The following is an 18,685-nucleotide window of genomic DNA, read 5'->3' on the forward strand; positions in this document are numbered from 1 at the left end:
TTTTTTGGGAAATTTTTGATGACTGCTTCAATTTCCTTAGTGGTGATAGGTCTGTTCAGGTTTTCCATTTCTTCCTGGTTCAGTGTTGGTTGTTGATACATCTCTAGGAATGCATCCATTTCTTCCAGGTTATCTAATTTACTGGTATAGAGTTGCTCATAATATGTTCTTATAATTGTTTGTATTTCTTTGGTGTTGGTTGTGATCTCTCCTCTTTCATTCATGATTTTGTTGATTTGGGTCATTTCTCTTTTCTTTTGGATAAGTCTGGCCAGGGGTTTATCAATCTTGTTAATTCTTTCAAAGAACCAGCTCCTAGTTTTGTTGATCTGTTCTACTGTTCTTTTGGTTTCTATTTCATTGATTTCTGCTCTGATCTTTATGATTTCTCTTCTCCTGCTGGGTTTCAGCTTTCTTTGCTGTTCTTTCTCCAGCTCCTTTAGGTGTAGGGTTAGGTTGTGTACTTGAGACCTTTCTTGTTTCTTGAGAAAGGCTTGTATTGCTATATACTTTCCTCTCAGGACTGCCTTTGCTGCATCCCAAAGATTTTGAATAGTTGTGTTTTCATTTTCATTGGTTTCCATGAATTTTTTTAATTCTTCTTTAATTTCCTGGTTGACCCATTCATTCTTTGGTAGGATGCTCTTTAGCCTCCATGTATTTGAGTTCTTTCCGACTTTCCTCCTGTGATTGAGTTCTAGTTTCAAAGCATTGTGGTCTGAAAATAGGCAGGGAATGATCCCAGTCTTTTGGTACCAGTTGAGACCTGATTTATGACCTAGGATGTGATCTATTCTGGAGAATGTTCCATGGGCACTAGAGAAGAATGTGTATTCTGTTGCTGTGGGATGGAATGTTCTGAATATATCTGTGAAGTCCATTTGGTCCAGTGTGTCATTTAAAGTCTTTATTTCCTTGTTGATCTTTTGCTTAGACGATCTGTCCATTTCAGTGAGGGGGGTGTTAAAGTCCCCCACTATTACTGTATTGTTCTTGATGTGTTTCTTTGCTTTTGTTATTAATTGCCTTATATAATTGGCTGTTCCCATGTTAGGGGCATAGATATTTACAATTGTTAGATCTTCTTTTGGATAGACCCTTTAAGTAGGATATAGTGTCCTTCCTCATCTCTTAATACACTCTTTGGTTTAAAATCTAATTTGTCTGATATAAGGATTGCCACCCCAGCTTTCTTTTGGTGTCCATTAGCATGGTAAATTGTTTTCCAGCCCCTCACTTTCAATCTGGGGGTGTCTTTGGGTTTAAAATGAGTCTCTTGCAGACAGCATATCGATGGGTCTTGTTTTTTAATCCAATCTGATAGCCTGTGTCTTTTGACTGGGGCATTTAGCCCATTTACATTCAGGGTAACTATTGAAAGATAGGAATTTAGTGCCATTGTATTGCCTGTAAGGTGACTGTTACTGTATATTGTCTGTGTTCCTTTCTGGTCTATGTTGCTTTTAGGGTCTCTCTTTGCTTAGAGGACCCCTTTCAAGATTTCTTGTAGGGCTGGTTTTGTGTTTGCAAATTCCTTTTGTTTTTGTTTGTCCTGGAAACTTTTTATCTCTCCTATTTTCAATGACAGCCTAGCTGGATAGAGTATTCTTGGCTGCATATTTTTCTCATTTTGGGCTCTGAATATATCCTGCCAGTCCTTTCTGGCCTGCCAGGTCTCTGTGGATTGGTCTGTTGCCAATCTAATGTTTCTACCATTGTAGGTTACATATCTCTTCTCCCGAGCTGCTTTCAGGATTTTCTCTTTGTCTCTGAGACTCGTAAGTTTTACTATTAGATGTCGGGGAGTTGACCTATTTTTATTGATTTTGAGAGGGGTTCTCTGTGCCTCCTGGATTTTGGTGCCTGTTTCCTTCCCCAAATTAGGGAAGTTCTCTGCTGTAATTTGCTCCAATATACCTTCTGCCTCTCTCTCTCTTTCTTCTTCTTCTGGGATCCCAATTATTCTAATGTTGTTTCGTCTTATGGTATCGCTTATCTCTCAAATTCTGCCCTCGTGATCCAGTAGTTATTTATCTCTTTTTCTCAGCTTCTTTATTTTCCATCATTTGGTCTTCTGTATTACTGATTCTCTCTTCTGCCTCATTTATCCTAGCAGTTAGTGCCCCCATATTTGATTGCACCTCATTAATAGCCTTTTAGATTTCAACTTGGTTAGATTTTAGTTCTTTTACTTCTCCAGAAGGGTTTCTCTAATAACTTCCATGCTTTTCTCAAGCCCAGCTAGTATCTTTAAAGTGATTATTCTGAACTCTAGATCTGACATCGTAGTAATGTCAGTATTGAGTAGTTCCCTGGCAGTCGGTAGTACCTCTTGTTCCTTTTGTTGAGGTGATTTTTTCCGTCTTGTCATTTTGTGCAGAGGGGAATAGATTAATGAGAGAACAAAATGCTAGCAGAGTAACAACCTCCCCAGAAAATATACTCTAAACAAATCAGAAAAGACCTGAAGCAGTGGGAAAAGAAAGGGAAAGAGAGAAAAAAGAAAAAGAAAAAGATAAACAAAAACAGAACAAAACAAAACAACAATAAAAAAAACCCAGAATGTCATCAAATATGATCAGGCTGGTATATAGATCAGTGCCACACACTAGATTTTGGGTGTATTTTGTTCTGTTAGAAGAAAGTGCCCCCCAAAATTTTAAAGAAAGAAAAACTTATATATGTACAAAAATAAGGGTTGATATGATGAAGGGATGGAATATGACTGTAAAGATGGAAATTATAAAAAATTTTATAAAAGGAATTGATAAGAAGTTGTTTGAAAAAGGAAAGAAGAGGATTTAAAAAAAGAAAAAAGAAAAAAAAAGGGAGAGAATGTGATCAGGCGGGGGAGTAGAAAGAAACCATATACTAGAGATTTAGGGTATATTTTGATCTGTTAGAAGAAACTATCTCAAAATTTTAAAGAGAGAACAACTTACATATATATATATATAAGGAACTCTGCCGCCCTCAGGCACCCCCGGTCTTTCTCTGACCCCAAGGGTCCTGAGACTACAGTGTCCCGCGAGGGTTCCACCCCCCGCTTAGCCACCGGAGTGACGTCCCTCAGCAGAGCAGACTTTTAAAAGTTCTGATTTTGTGCTCCACGGCTCTATCACTTGCCAGAAGCGGCTGATGGAGGCCCCTCCCCCGCTGTCTATCATCCCGAATATCGCCTCGGATTCACTTCTCCTCACGTCCTACCTTCCAGAAAGTGGTCACTTTTCTGTTCAGAGAGTTGTTGCTATTCTTTTCTTCGATCTCCTGTTGAGTTTGTAGGTGTTCAGAATGGTTTGATCCCTATCCAGCTGAATTCCTGAGACCAGATGAAATCCAGGTCTCCTACTCCTCTGCCATCTTGCTCCACCACCCCCCCGGGTCCTGTCTTTTTATCCAATCTACAACCCTGTGCTGTTTTATGGGAGCATTTAGGCCATTCATGTGATTATTGATTGATATGAATTTATTTTCATCATGTTGCCTATGATGTCCATGTTTCTATAGATTGTCTCTGTAAATTTCTCTTCTTTATTACTCTTGGCAAATTTCCCCTATTATAGAACCCTTAATATTTCTTGCAGGGCCGGCTTAGTGGTCACATATTCTTTCAGTTTCTGCTGGTCTTGGAAGCTCTGCATCTCTCCATCCATTTTAAATGACAGCCTTGCCGGATAAAGTATTCTTGGCTGCATGTTCTTCTCATTTAGTACCCTGAATATGTCTTGCCAGCCCTTTCTGGCTTGCCAGGTCTCTGTGGATAGGTGTGATGTTATTCTGATGTTCCTCCCTTTGTACATAAGGAATCTCTTCCCCCTAACTGTCCTTAAGATGATTTCCTTGGTTCTATAATTTGTGAGTTTTACTATTACATGCCAGGGCACTGGTCTGTTCTCCTTCATCTTGGGATGGGTTCTCTCTGCTTCTAGGACATGAATACTTGTTTTGTTCCCTAGATTAGGGAATTTCTCAGCTATGATTTGCTCAAATATATCTTCTAGACCTCTCTCGCTATCCACCCCTTCAGGGATCCCAATAATTCTGACATTAGAACGTTTTATGACATCACTTATTTCTCTAATTCTGTTGTCATGGATTTTAAGCTGTTTGTTCCAGGCCTCCCCCATTTCCTTCTTTTCTATCAGTTTGTCTTCTCGATCACTGATTCATTCTTCTGCCTCATTTACCCTAGCTGTTAGAGAATCTAATTTACACTGCATCTCATTTATAGCATTTTTAAGTTTGGTCTGATTAGTTCTCATTTCTGCCCTTAGAGAATCTATGTTGCTGTTAATGTTTTTCTCCAGCCTAGCTTTTGTCTTCATAACTGTTACCCTGAAGTCTATTTCTGACATCTTGCTTATATCGATATCCATTAGGTCTGCAGGAGAGGTATTGTCTCTTGGTCTTTTCTTTGTTGGGAGTTCCTCCTTCTAGTCATTCTGTTAAGTTGTGGTTGAGGGGATGTACAGTCGAAAATATCAACCACAATCCAGGCAAGGTGCACCCTGGGAAAGGTTGGAGCAATCAGAAGCCACCACTGAAAAAAACCTAGCCAAAATGAAACCCAAGAATAACATTTATAAAGTATAAAAATAAAAACAAACAAACAAAACCCACAAAAATTAAAAAAAAAAAAGACAAAAATGGGGGGGTTCAGGGAAGGTAGCTATAATCCCTCTATGTGGACGAGGTAGAGTATTTCACCTCTTCCTGGGTGTGTTTTGTTCTTTTTGTTAGAGAATAGTACTTCCCAGAGATACAAGGAAATTAAAACTGGTATGTATATATATATATATAAAGGTAGTATTGAATAGGGAAAAAAGGACTACATTGAAGCTTATATCTATATATATATTAAAAAAAAAGAAAGTTTATGTGTGAAAAAGTTCAAGTTAAAGCCCATTATCTTTTAAACTATATTTGCATGTCTGCATACTGCATGAATGATGAAAATGGTCAATGAACCAGAGTGACTATATTGAATTCTTTGAAAGGACTCATACATGAAAGTAAAGTCAAACCTTTCAGTTGACTTTAAACCAGAATACAGTTTTTACTCACTTGATTCACTCAGTGTCTATTGAATACCTTCTGTATGCATGACCTAACAATTAAACAGTAGTGTTAGAAAAGCCAGAAGTGTGGGCTCCCAGCGTGAGCACATTTTGGTGCAACATATCTTAGCATTTGGTTTTCAATTTTGCATAAAGAGAAAACTCATTTCATCCATTCACTCACATGTTACTTGGTCTGTGAAAGATATTTTGGTAAATGAGGACTATTAATAAGTCAGGATGTCAGTTTACTTATTTATAGTACAAAAAAAAAATGCTCCTAGTAAAACATGTTGACAGGTCAATACAATAGGAAAGTGTATTTTGGAAGTCAGATTAAGATCAGATGCAAAATAATAATCATAACAAAGGTGATGGTATACCTGAGGGCTCCAAGTCATATATCTACAGTTCCCTGAGAGGATGCTTGTTGCCTGGTCAGGGTCTCCTCATTTTTTCTTTGTCTATGCTCTTCTATCATCTTGGGCCCGCTATAGTAATTGTAGCTTATCTGACATCTCTCTCATGATATTTTAGAGATATCGTTGCTCCTACATAATGGAGACTTGCAAGATGCTTTAGCCTCATGACAGCACATTTAAAATGCTGTCTTAGGATACACTGCATCTGACATATTGTATCTATTATGTGAATTATTTTACATTGACTTTTAGCTGTAAGCTCAGTGTGTAAATATTTTCCTATTTGGAGCTTGAAGCGACACAACATTTACAAAATTAAAAAAAAAAAAATGAACAAGACAAAGGTCAGGAGAATGGAGGACCCATGACAGGATCAGACCCACTAGGCATCCTCAGTGCTGGAGACACACACTGGGAAGATGAATCCTCATAACATCTAGTTCGGGGCTTAACTTGGCAAGCTTTGAAAATCAGTTGGGCCTAACTCTGGGTACATTAAAAATCAGTGGGCTTAGCTCTGGGAGGGTCAAAGGGCTATAGGAAACTGACCTCCTCTCATAAGTGTACATAACCGCAGAACACAGAGTGCAGACAGCTAGCCTGACTACTGACATTGCCCACCAAAAAGCCCATGGTTGTCTCAGACACACCCCACAAAAGCACAGGGACCAAACCCTGTCCTATGAAACCGCAGCAGGTAAAGCCAGTCATTGCAGCTTACTGAAAGCTCAGTCAGCTAGTGGCTCAGCTACAACAGTAGTGTTTACACAGCCCATATCCAGGAGACACCCTTGGAGCACATGGTTCTGATGAACAGGGGACACTGACTACCAGGCACCACAAGACCTCTTCTTCACAAGGCCACTACTTTTAATATCAAGAGATAAAACTGACCATCCTAATACCTATAAACAGAGTTAGACAAAATGAGGCAGAGAAATATATCCCAAATGAAAGAACTGGACAAATCACAGCAAAAGCACTAAAGGAAATGGAAGTAAGTATTATGCCTGATAAAGAATTTGGTAATATCATAAAGGTATTCAGTGGACCTGAAATAAGAGTGGAGGATCTCAGTGTGACCTACAATAGAGAGAGAGAAAATATAAAAAGAACCAGAGATGAAGAATTCAATAACTGAGATAAAAATTACACTAGAGAGAGTCAACAAAATATTAGGCAATGTAGAAGAACAAATCAGCATCTGGAAGACAGATTAATGGAAAACAAGCTGAACTACAAAAAGAAAAATGACTAATAAAAAATAAAAAGTGGTTAAGGGAACTCAGTGACATCATTAAATGTAGTAACATTCCTATTAATCCAGAAGGAGAAAACAGAGAGAAGGGGAAAGAAAACTTATTTGAAGAAATAATAGTAAATTGATCAGTATGGAGGTTAAAGCACAAAAGCAATAAAATTAATTATATCTACAAGAATTAGTCTAGGGATTCACAAAATAAAAGGATGTAAAATATGACATGGTGTACAGAAAATGGAGAAGGGAATAAAAATGTAGGACATGAATGTGTTCAAACTTAAGTGACCATCAAGTTAATAGAGACTGGAATACACATAAGATGTTATATGTGGAAAAAAAAAAAGATGTTATATGTGAAACCAATGGTAACCACAAAGTAAAAACCTATAATAGATACACAAAAAAAGAGAAAGGAACCCAAGTGTAACATTAAAAAAGCCATCAAAGCATAAGGAAGGGGGCCAGAGAAGAATAAAGGAAGAGAGAAGAACAAAACAACCAGAAAACAAGTAACAAAAGGGCAGTAAGTACATACTTATAAATAATTACTTTAAATGCAAATGGACTAAATAATCAAAAGACATAGGGTGACTGAAAGGATAAAAAAAGACCCATCTGTATGCTGTCTACAGAGGCACTTCAGACATAAAGACACATGAAGATTGAAAGTTAAGGGATTAAAAAACATTTACCATGAAAATGGAAACAAACAAAAAACTAGGGTAGGAGATAAATTTTAACAGACATAAAGGGGGAGATTGACAGTAATACAATAATAAGGACTTTAAACACCCTATTTACATCAATGGATCAGTCATCCAGACAGACGATCAACAAAGAAACAATGGCTTTGAGTGACACATTAGTCCAGATGGACCTAAAAAATATATACATAATATTTCATCAAAAAACAGCAGAATACTCATTCTTTCAAGTGTACCTGTGACATAGTCTGTGATAGATCACATTAGGTCACAATACAATTCTCAATATTCAAGAAGATTGAAATATAATATCATGCATCTTCCCACCACAACAGTATGAAACTAGAAATCAACTATCAGAAATTATCTGGAAAGAACACAAATATATGGAGGCTAAACATGATACTAAAAAATGAATGGAACAAACAAGAAATCAAAGAGGAAATTGAAAAAAAAAAAAAAACATGGAGAAGGGGCGCCTGGGTGGCTCAGTCAGTTGAGTGTCTTTCTTCGGCTCAGGCCATGATCCCAGGGTCCTGGGATAGAGCCTGGTGTCAGGCTCCCTACTCAGTGGGGAGCCTGCTTCCCCCTCTCCCTCTGCCTGCCACTCCCCCTGCTTGTGCTCTCTCTCTCTCGATATTTCCCTCTAAACATGGAGTAAAAGAAATTGAAAGCAACTGTGCAAATTCTTTGGGACACAGCCAAAACATTTCTAAGAGGGAAGTTTATAGCAATACAGACCTGCTTGAAGAAACAAGAAAAATCTCACACTTTGCACCTAAAAGAGATAGCAAAAGAACAAAGCTCAAAGCTAGTAAAAGGAAGAAAATAATAAACATCATGGCATAAATAAATGAAATAGAGACTAAAAAACAATACAATGATACCAGGAGTTTGTTCTTTTGAAAATAAGCAAAATTGATCATCTTGAGCCATATTTACGAAGAAAGAAGAGGACTCAAATAAATAAAATCAGAAGTGAAAGAGGATAACAACCAACACCACAGAAATGAAAGGACTATAAAAGAATATTATGAAAACTTACATGCCAGCATATTGGACAACCTAGAAGAAATGAATAAACTCCTAGAAACATATAACTTTACAAAACTGAATCAGGAAGAAATAGAAAATTTGAACAGACCAATTACTAGTAAGGAAATTGAATCAGTAATCAAAAAACTCTCAACAAACGAAAGTCCAGAACAAGATGGCTTCACCGGTAAATTCTATCTAGTATTTTTAAAAGAGTTAATACCTTTTTGTTTTCAAATTATTCCAAAAAATAAAGGGGAAGAAAAACTTCCAAATTCATTCTACAAGACCAGCATTACCTTGATATAGGGAAATTTGTTGCATTTCTATACATCAATAATGAAGTAGCAGAAAGAGAAATTAAGAAAACATCCCCATTTGCATCAAAAAGAGTAAAATATCTATGAATAAACATAACCAAAGAAGGTGAAAGACCTGTACTCTGAAAACTATAAAATATCAGTGAAGGAAATTGAAGACAGCACAAACAAATGGAAAGATATTCCATGCTCCTGGATTGGATGAGTCAATATTGTTAAAATGTCCAAATTACCCAAAGCAACCTACAGATTTAATGCCATCCCTATCAAAATACCAACAGCATTTTCCACAGAACTAGAACAAACAGTCCTAAAATTTGTATGGAACCACAGACAAACCCAAAGATGGCCAAAGACATCTTGAGAAAGAAGAACAAAGCTGAAGGTTTCACAATCCCAGACTTTAAGAAATAGTACAAAGTTGTAGCAATCCAAACAATCTAAGCAGTATGGTACTGCCATGGAATCACACATATAGATCAAAAGAATAGAAACCCCAAAAGTAAACCCACAACTATATGGTCAATTAACCTTCAACAAAGGAGGAAAGAATATGTAATTGGAAAAATACAGTCTCTTCAACAAATGGTGTTGGGAAAACTAGACAGCAACATGCAAAAGAATGAAACAGGACCTCTTTCTAACATCATACACAAAAATAAACTCAAAATGGATTAGGACCTAAATGTGAGACCTGAATCCAAAAAAATCTTAGAAGCGAGCACAGTCAGTAATTTCTCTGACATCAACCATAAAAACATCTTTCTAGATAGGTCTCCTGAGGCATGAGAAACAGAAGCACAAATAAACTATTAGAAATATATCAAAATAAAAAGCTTCTGCACAGCATAGGAAACAACCAACAAAACTAAAAGACAACCTACTGAATGGGAGACGCTATTTCCAAATGACATATCTGATAAAGTGTTAGTATCCAAAATACATAAAGGATTTACATAACACCAAAACAAAACAAAACAAAACAAAAACCAAATAGCGCAATTTAAAAATGAGCAGAAGACATGAACAGACATTTTTTCAAAGAAGATATCCAGATGCTAACAGACACATGAAAAGATGCTCAACATCAGTCATCATCAGGGAAATACAAATCAAATCACAATGAGATATCACTTCACATCTGTCAAAATGGCTAGAATCAAAAAGACAATAACAAATGTTGGCAAAGATATGGAGAAAAAGGAACCCTCACACATTATTAGTGGGAATGTAAATTGGTGCAATCACTATGGAAAATCATATGGAGTTTCCTCAAAAAGTTCAAAATAGAATTATCATATGATCCAGTAATGACACTTATGGGTATTTGCCCAAAGAATACAAAAAACAATTTCAAAAGGATATATACACCTCTATGTTTATTGCAGCATTATTTACAATAGCCAAATTATGGAAGCAACCCAAATGTCCATTGATAGATGAATGGATAAAGAAGATATGGTGTGTGTGTGCGTGTGTGTGTACACAGTGTTTCTCAAACACTATTTCAGTGAGTATTGGCACCCTGGGGGTTTCATCACCCAAGTATTAAGAAACCACTGATAATAAATTTATGTTAGGGAGAGTAGTCAAAGGAAACTTAGAGGCATAATTTATGGGTTGATCAAGGAGGATCTTGAAAGTCAGGGTAGGCTTTGGAAATTAAATTATTAAGTACTTATTCTCAATTCACTTTCACTTTGTAATATTATTTATCCTTTATATCAGTATATTATAGCAGAATTTACATGACAGAGAGGTTTGAGGGAAATATTTCCTTTTTATAAATTTTGTCCTGATTCTTCTGTTTATTTCGTGAAAAAAATCTCTAAGGGTCAATGCTTTAACATTTTTCAACATTGCATTTTTGAAATATCTTACTTCTTCATCTCAGTTAGCCAGACTACTTGCGATCAACAGTATCAGAAGACCGGAACAGTCTTTTGCCTTGTTTTCTGCCTTTGAAGCCAGAATATCTTTTGAGTCAGGGACAGCCATTGCATATGTGACAAAGGATTTTTTCCTTCATCCCAAATAAAATGAATAAATCAAATTACTTCCCCACAAAAAAGTGATGGGAAAGAAGTGAAATTAGCCTATGAGTAAGGTCAAGCTTTGATGATACTGTTATGAAGCCTTCAAAAATGATTTTTCTAGCATCCTATTCCACTAAAATTACTATTGCCAATGTCAAAAAAAAATTTTTTTTTTATCAACTATAATGAATACTTTCAACCCTTTAACATGTTTTGCATGCCTTTGGGGCCACTGCCAAGTACCATTTCTTGCTGATACTCTTACTTTGGCATTTATCATTTCCCTTCAGGTAGATATGTTTCTCTCAATTTACACATTTTGTTTCCTTTGTGGATTTGTTTTTCCATTCACATCATAAATTTGGCATTTCCTACATTCCATCTTTTACTCCAGTAGTTTCTAATTCTACACAGACTAGATGAGCCCACTCACAGCCTTGTCTTCAACTACCCCTATATTCTGGTGACTCCAAAGTACTTAGTATCAACCCCTCTGATAACTGTTGAATCATGTATTTCAACTATTTATTACATATTTCCACCTGGATGAATTTCCAGGTCAACATGGCCTTCTACTCCATAAACCTAAAACCTTTTTCTTTATCTTGAAATGGTGCCTCAGATAGAATCTTGGGTATCATACTGGGCTCAATTTTCTCCTTCGCCGCCTGTCCAATTAGTTATCAAAGTCTGTCAACTCTACTTATTAAATATATGATTCACTATATATGCTACTTTCACCGCTACTGCCCTGACTTAGTTGAGGTCCTTGTCCCTTTTTCCTAGGTTTCAGTTGTACTCTTTGACTAACCCTATTACCAATTTCACCCTACCACCAAACAATCTCTGCCACCAGAGTCATCTTTCTAAAAACAATTATAAACAATTATATCATTTCCTTTCCTTTTCATAATAAAGTCCAAACTTCTTAACCTTAACATCCAAGATTCTTATGTGATTTGACTCCTGAATTTACTATGTTATCTCTCATTCTTCCTGTTCAAGCAACTCTGTTTCAGTTCTCACAATGCTGTTTGCTCAGTATCCTGCCTTCTTTTGCCCATATTGTTTCCCTACCTGAGGATCCTTCCCTTCTTCCACATTTTCCCCTGGCTGGTCCCTAACAAACCTTAGGATTCTAATTACCTGTCACTTCCCCTGAGGACGAGTTCCCTGGCCTTCCCAGACTGAGTCAAATACCCCTTTGCCCTACCACATCACCTTCGCCTTTGTCAACCATACTATCACTCTGAGTTATACTTATGTTCTCATTTTCTGTTTCACCAGACTGCAAGTGTTAAAGGCAGAAATATTTTTCTAGTCTTTATGCCTAGTTGCAACCAGAATGCTTCATCCAGAAGGATGCTTAAAGAGTATTTCTAGAAATTTAAATTATAGAATTGATACAAAAGGAACTGTGCTATCTTAAATCATTAGCCATCAAATCCTTATTCATAAAAAAATAATATATATGTTGGTGATTATACTTATTTTGCTGTGGCATTTTTGTGCTCCTCAAACTTCACTCATACTTTGTGTCAGAAGGTGCTGAGGTATTTAATGCTCCACCTTTGTTGTAGATTAAACATTTCAGTACATGACAGTTTTTACAACAGTACAACCTATATATTTTATCCAAACTCTGGAGATAACAGAGGAGAACTTAGAAGGTTATACATGCCATGTGTTACCATATACTTTTTTTTAAGCACTAAGGATTGAACAGCTTGTAACAGGGCTTTTGTCAGAAATTATCAGGCCAAGTCACTTAAAAGGAAAGGGTATTTTTCCTTACTACTTGTTAAACACAATTAAGGATCATCCATCACTTTCTATGTGAAGTTTTTCATTGATCATCATTGCAAATGTACTGACTTTACCTGATCATTATCATCAATGGGAATTTGAGCTCAGTGTTCCTGTCTTTGTTTCAGTATAAAGTAATGAATGATAGTACAGTTAATGGGGAAAAAATAACACTTTTGTACCAGGCATGTTCAAGTCAATTTAACAGTGTACATTTATCGCAGATAAGCCCTCTAAAAGGTAGCTATTTTAAAAAGCTATTTTCTGAGTTGCTTTTCATTCTGTTAAATGGAAAATACACTTTCTGCTATTAATATTGGCAATTTCAAAAGTTTTAAGTTATTTCAGCAAAGATTTGCCTTTTATATTATAATTTACCAAAAATGTTCCTTTATTTTTATTTCTAGTAATCCCAGAATGCAAAAGGAAAAACAAACAAACCCCCCCAAAATAAAGTGTAGGGTAAAGTAGACATAAACATGTAAATGTAAGTGGAATCTGTTTTTTAAAAAAAGAACAAATGAATTAACTGTTATATTATGATGTAAACATTTTCAAATTAGAGATTAACATGAAACAAAGGCCTGGAGTGATTAAAAATACAGTAGGTCAAATATTTCAGTAGTATGAAATGCTTTCTTTAGGAAAGTTATGAAATTGACTAAAAAAGGAATAAAGAATAAAAATATGTTCCTGAAGATGGTAGTGAACAATTTATTAATGTTTAATACATCTGACTAATTGAACCTAACTTTCTATGAGCCTATCATTATATATAAATATATAAAACATATATATAAAATATATGTTCTGGAAATATATATATTTGTTGGTGTATACCAAGTATATATATGAAATATATATTCTGGAAAATGAAATATATATATGAATTCTTAGGTGGAACAGATGTTATTAAAATAGCTTGGTGTTCCCACCAAAACACTTGATTTTTATGTACCTTTAATAAAAGATTTCATCTACTGTCATTGTTTCAGCTATATTCAAATGCAGATAATTTCCAAATTTATACTTATAGTTCATATATCTCTCCATATTTCTAATTCATTTGTCTAACTACTGTCTGGACATTCCAAAAGTCCTTCCAACATATCAAAACTTACAATTTTGTCTCTAGCCTATTTATCCTCCTCTATTTTGTCTCAGTTATGCTATTGTCATCCACCATTCCTGCAAAAATACTGAAACATCTGTCTCCTTCTTCCTCCTAATTACATATAATCAGGTGTCAAATCTCTTTGATTTTACCCTTTAAATATTTCTCTGATGTACTCCCTACTCAGTACACCTACCTGTTGACTTATTTCAGACTTTTATCATCTCTCACTTGACCTTTGGCAATAGCTCCAACTTTTTTCTGTAATTCCAGACTTAACTCCCTTGAATCCATCCTCTACATGGCTATCAAGAATCCCTCCAAAACAGAAATAAGGCTATGTCGTATTGTTGCTCCTTAATAGACATATCTGACCACAGCCTCCATATCCAGATTTACCTCTTTGCTTCTCCCTCCTTTAAGTTCATCTGTGCTGGACTGTGATTTTCTGCAAAACAGGCAAAATGAGAATTGAAAAGAGGTTGAGAGAAGATTTTGACCATTTGAGTCAGTGTATTTGCCCTCTCCCTGCCATCCTTCCTCTACCACCAACACCAGAGAAGGGCCTAAAAGAGGTTGTGAAGGTATGAAAGACCAGAGGATTCACACACACATACACACACACACACACGCACGACTCTAAACCTCTTAAACCACATGGGTGTTATATGCAACTAATGAATCATTGAACACTACATCAGAAAATAATGAGGTACTATATGTTGGCTAATTGAACATAATAAAAATAAACAAATAACTAAATAAATGTCTGGAAAGGAAATAAAAAATAGTGAATGTCAATAAAAAATAAAATGAGACTGGATTAAGTTTCAAAAAACAAAAGTGACCATAAAACTACGGAATCTACCTAAGACATAATTAAGGAATGTTAAATAAAAATAAAGCACAATTGAAAGTAGTGGTTTTATAAAATAAAATCAATTTATTTTTAAATCCCAAAGACTTAAGATTCCTCAACACTCTGATTATACTCTGCACATGATCTCCTTGGGAGTTTTTCCTGACCTGCTTCCCAATTCCTGGTGTATTCCCTGTTAACCTTCTGTATCACTGTACTTATGTGCTTGTCTTTCCTGTTGACTTGTGAGTTTCTTTTAAGGGCATGAGTTGAGTCTTTCGTCCTCTAAACCATTTTAACACAGTGCCTAGCGCACAAGTGATTCTCAGTAAATGTGTGACTGATGGACTGTCAATTAGTGAATTCCCAGAAATGCTAAATCACAGTGACCAATTTTAATGACTTCAAAGTTGTTTCTTTTTAATTTCTCAGGCTCTATTATGTATTAATATTTCCTTATTTATAGTATAAAATACATTGAAATTGAAAACAATATATTACCCTTCTTATATTTATTTTCAAATTTCTATATATTTTCAACATTTTAACACAAGTGATTTTGGGAATAATTTTATTTTTTTAAATTTGTTTTGTAGGTTTTCGAAATTTACATATTGATGACCAGATAACTCTCATCCAGTATTCTTGGATGAGCTTAATGGTGTTTGGACTAGGATGGAGATCTTATAAACATGTCAGTGGACAAATGCTATATTTTGCACCTGATCTAATACTAAATGAGTAAGTAGTAACTTGATTTTTGTTCGTATTATCACATAAGTGTATATGTAGGATAATCTTTAAACTTACATTTCAGTAGATGATTGCACATTTAGTATCCCAAATAATAGAATTTTCCTGAAATGTTTATCAGAATTATCTCAGGATATAGCTTGATATAACAAAATTAATAAAATTGTGTCATTATATCAGTAACTTGATATTTGGAGATTCCCCTTTTGTTTCAATATATACTAGTCATGTCAAATCAATTTTTTTAAACTTCAAAAGTGTATCAAGAAATATACTTAAAGATAAAATGAAATTTTTAGTTTACCAAATTAAAATTTTATACCTTGGTACTAATGAATATAATTATTTAAATTAGAAGTATTTTTGCTTGAAACTATTGACTTATTTTCAAAAAGTAAAGATATTATCTCTCCTCCTAGAGGGAAAAGTCAGACAGGTCAGTTATTTTAAAAATTGAAAGACAAATATTTCAATTTTCTCGGTTATATTTAAATTACTATAATTAATTTTCTACATATAACCTTAAACTGAATAAGAATCTTTTCATGGAAATATTTATACCATTCTAATGATGAATGCTGACTCAGAATTATATGACATATTAAGTTACTTTTGTTTTTATAGTTAACAGATAATTTTCATATATTTTATTCCATTTTGCCCTATAATCCCTTGAAATAGGTAAGGAATCAGTGTCCTTCATTATAGAGTTCAGGAAACAGGCTCAGAGGAATTGTATATCCTGCCAAAGAATCTGAGTGACAGTCAGGATTAATTTTAGCTCTTCTGAGTCAAAACCTAGTTTTCTTTTCACAATTTGTGTTAGCTGCATGTGACTACTGTGGATATTGCATAACAGCACATGGTTGAGAAAATACCTTTAAAATTTTTTCTTCAACCTTCAGAATTAGTGTTTGGCCTTGTCAGTTATTTAATCCTTTGTAATGTTCTCTTTGTCACCATACATTTCCCCTAGAATAGTTCATGGTATAACTCTTCTACACTGACTACTCTGAACTGAATACACTGAACTATTCTACATTCTTCAGTTTCTGTGAACTGAATCCATTCTCCAATTAGATTACCACAAAATTTTATATCTATTTTTTAACAGAAAAAATCATCAGTAAATACATTTCCTGAGTGTTCCTCAGCTCCACATTCTCAACTCCTTAGGTTTTTAAATGTAATAATAAAAGTGAGAAACAACATTACTCTTGGTCAATATGTATTTAATATTATTTCTTACTTTAAAATTTCTTAACCTCAAAAATTCAGTATTGTGAACAAAATACTGAGTTTGTTTACAAAAAGACATTTTCTGTAATAAGTAAGTTACCAAATCTAATTTTCTCTGATAAATTACACAAACTGGCTAAGACACTGTCTGTGTGTTTCTTTTTTGCTCTTGCTTTTTCTTTTGTGTGTTGTGTGTGATACAAGACAGAGGATGAAGGAATCATCATTCTATTCATTATGCCTCACCATGTGGCAAATCCCACAGGAGTTTGTCAAGCTTCAAGTTAGCCAAGAAGAGTTCCTGTGTATGAAAGTATTGCTACTTCTTAATACAAGTGAGTGAGTACAGCAACTTTTACGAGATGTTTATTTTCTTAATTTTTAATTCATTGGGAAAGCCTCAAATGGCAATATGATCATATGGTTATACGTGAAGTCTGAATCTTAGATTGTGGCTGCCAAGGAGAAACACCTAATATACTATCATAGACATTAATAAAATTACTTCATATTTCTCAGGCCTTACATAATAATAAAATATCCCACCAATTAGGGAATTCTATTTTTTTTTTCAGATAAAATGTGCTTAAATGACTTTTTCATATTCACCTAATTAGGTATTATGAACTAGTTAATACTGCATAAACACAAACTATCTTCTTTCCATCCCCACTCCACAAAAGACTTACTATATAAAATACACATTTTTGTTTGGAACTATTATTTTTTTTTTAAAGATTTTATTTATTTATTTGAGAGAGAGCATGAGAGGGGGGAGGGTCAGAGGGAGTAGCAGACTCCCTGCCGAGCAGGGAGCCCGATGCGGGACTCGATCCCGGGACTCCAGGATCATGACCTGAGCCGAAGGCAGTCGCCTAACCAACTGAGCCACCCAAGCGCCCCAGGAACTATTATTTTTATATAGAATAGACAGTTAAACAAATAACCTACAAAGATCAGTGGTATAACACAATAGCAGTTTTTTGTCACTCATATTCACAGTCCATTGGGTTAGGAAGAAAACCCATGCTCCTTCCATATAGGGGCTCCACATTTCCATAGCAGCTTGGATTCCTCCCTTGGCTCTAACTAGAAGATAAGCACTGAGTGAGAAAAATTTGGACGTGAGGCCTGGAAATGTCGTATGTCACTTCTACCCACATTCTATGACCCATATTTAACTGTAGAAGAGGTTGGGAAATACACTATAGCTCTATACCCACAAGAAATATTATGAAACATAGCATTGGTCACCAGAAGGACAGGCAAATATACATTTCACTCTTTCTCATACACAAAGAGCACACACAGCTCTGCTTCAGTGGAAAATTTTTAAAAACTGCTTTTACTTTTCACCTTTTTCTGTGTCCTTTCCGTGCACTGGTAGGCTCAGCCTTTGAATATCTGAATTGACCCTTCTTTTACTCAGTGATTTGAAAGAGAACCTTAGGGAGTGAAGGTGAACCAGGGGTCTTTCTCAGTAGTATATTTTCAGGGACTTCTTTCTAGTAGCACAAATCTCAAATAGTGGAGGGGTGGGGTACACATCAGGAAAACAAAGGCAAAAAAGCTAAATCCTTAAAAAAGGATGTTTTCCTCATGAAATCTGTGCAAACACAGGGACCAATACAGGATCTAAGGATCCATAGCCCTATTCCCCCACCTTGGGAACACTATTTGGAGCAGAGACCTTCAAGCCTAATTTGATAAAAGAGCATAAAGTGGGCTAAAGTATTGATATGGAGCTAGCCAAGAGAGTCAGCTAGAATAAATTTAATATTATAACAGTTAACTCCTGTCCTTTTCTTGGCAGTAATGAATCCTATAGCAGTTAAGTTAGAGATAATCCTAGATTTCCCAAATTAGTTGTTATTATTAACATAATTCTATATTTATAGATAGGCTACATTATGCTGAAGGGCCAAACAACCCCACAATCTCAGTAGCTTAACAAAAAAAATTTTTAAATATTTATTTTTCCCACTATATGTCCAATGCAGATCAACAGGTAGGCTCTGCTCATTGACGTCACTCAGGTGCCCAGGCACATGGAGGCTATATCTTGACATACACTTCTCC

At 35.3% G+C, this 18,685-nt stretch overlaps 1 protein-coding gene across 1 annotated transcript in view; it reads left to right on the forward strand.

The window, feature by feature from the left end:
* The window catches only part of PGR (progesterone receptor), a 112,561-nt gene that overhangs the window by 84,316 nt on the left and 9,560 nt on the right, over positions 1-18,685 (forward strand). Inside the window, exons 5-6 of the mRNA XM_035009326.1 lie at positions 15,211-15,355; positions 16,811-16,941. Coding sequence (XP_034865217.1) covers positions 15,211-15,355; positions 16,811-16,941 — 276 coding nt within the window. The remainder of the gene's footprint in view (positions 1-15,210; positions 15,356-16,810; positions 16,942-18,685) is intronic.

This window comes from Mirounga leonina, unplaced genomic scaffold, assembly GCF_011800145.1.
Source record: "Mirounga leonina isolate KUSES-001 unplaced genomic scaffold, KU_Mleo_1.0 Mir_153, whole genome shotgun sequence".
Taxonomy (NCBI): Eukaryota; Metazoa; Chordata; class Mammalia; order Carnivora; family Phocidae; genus Mirounga; species Mirounga leonina.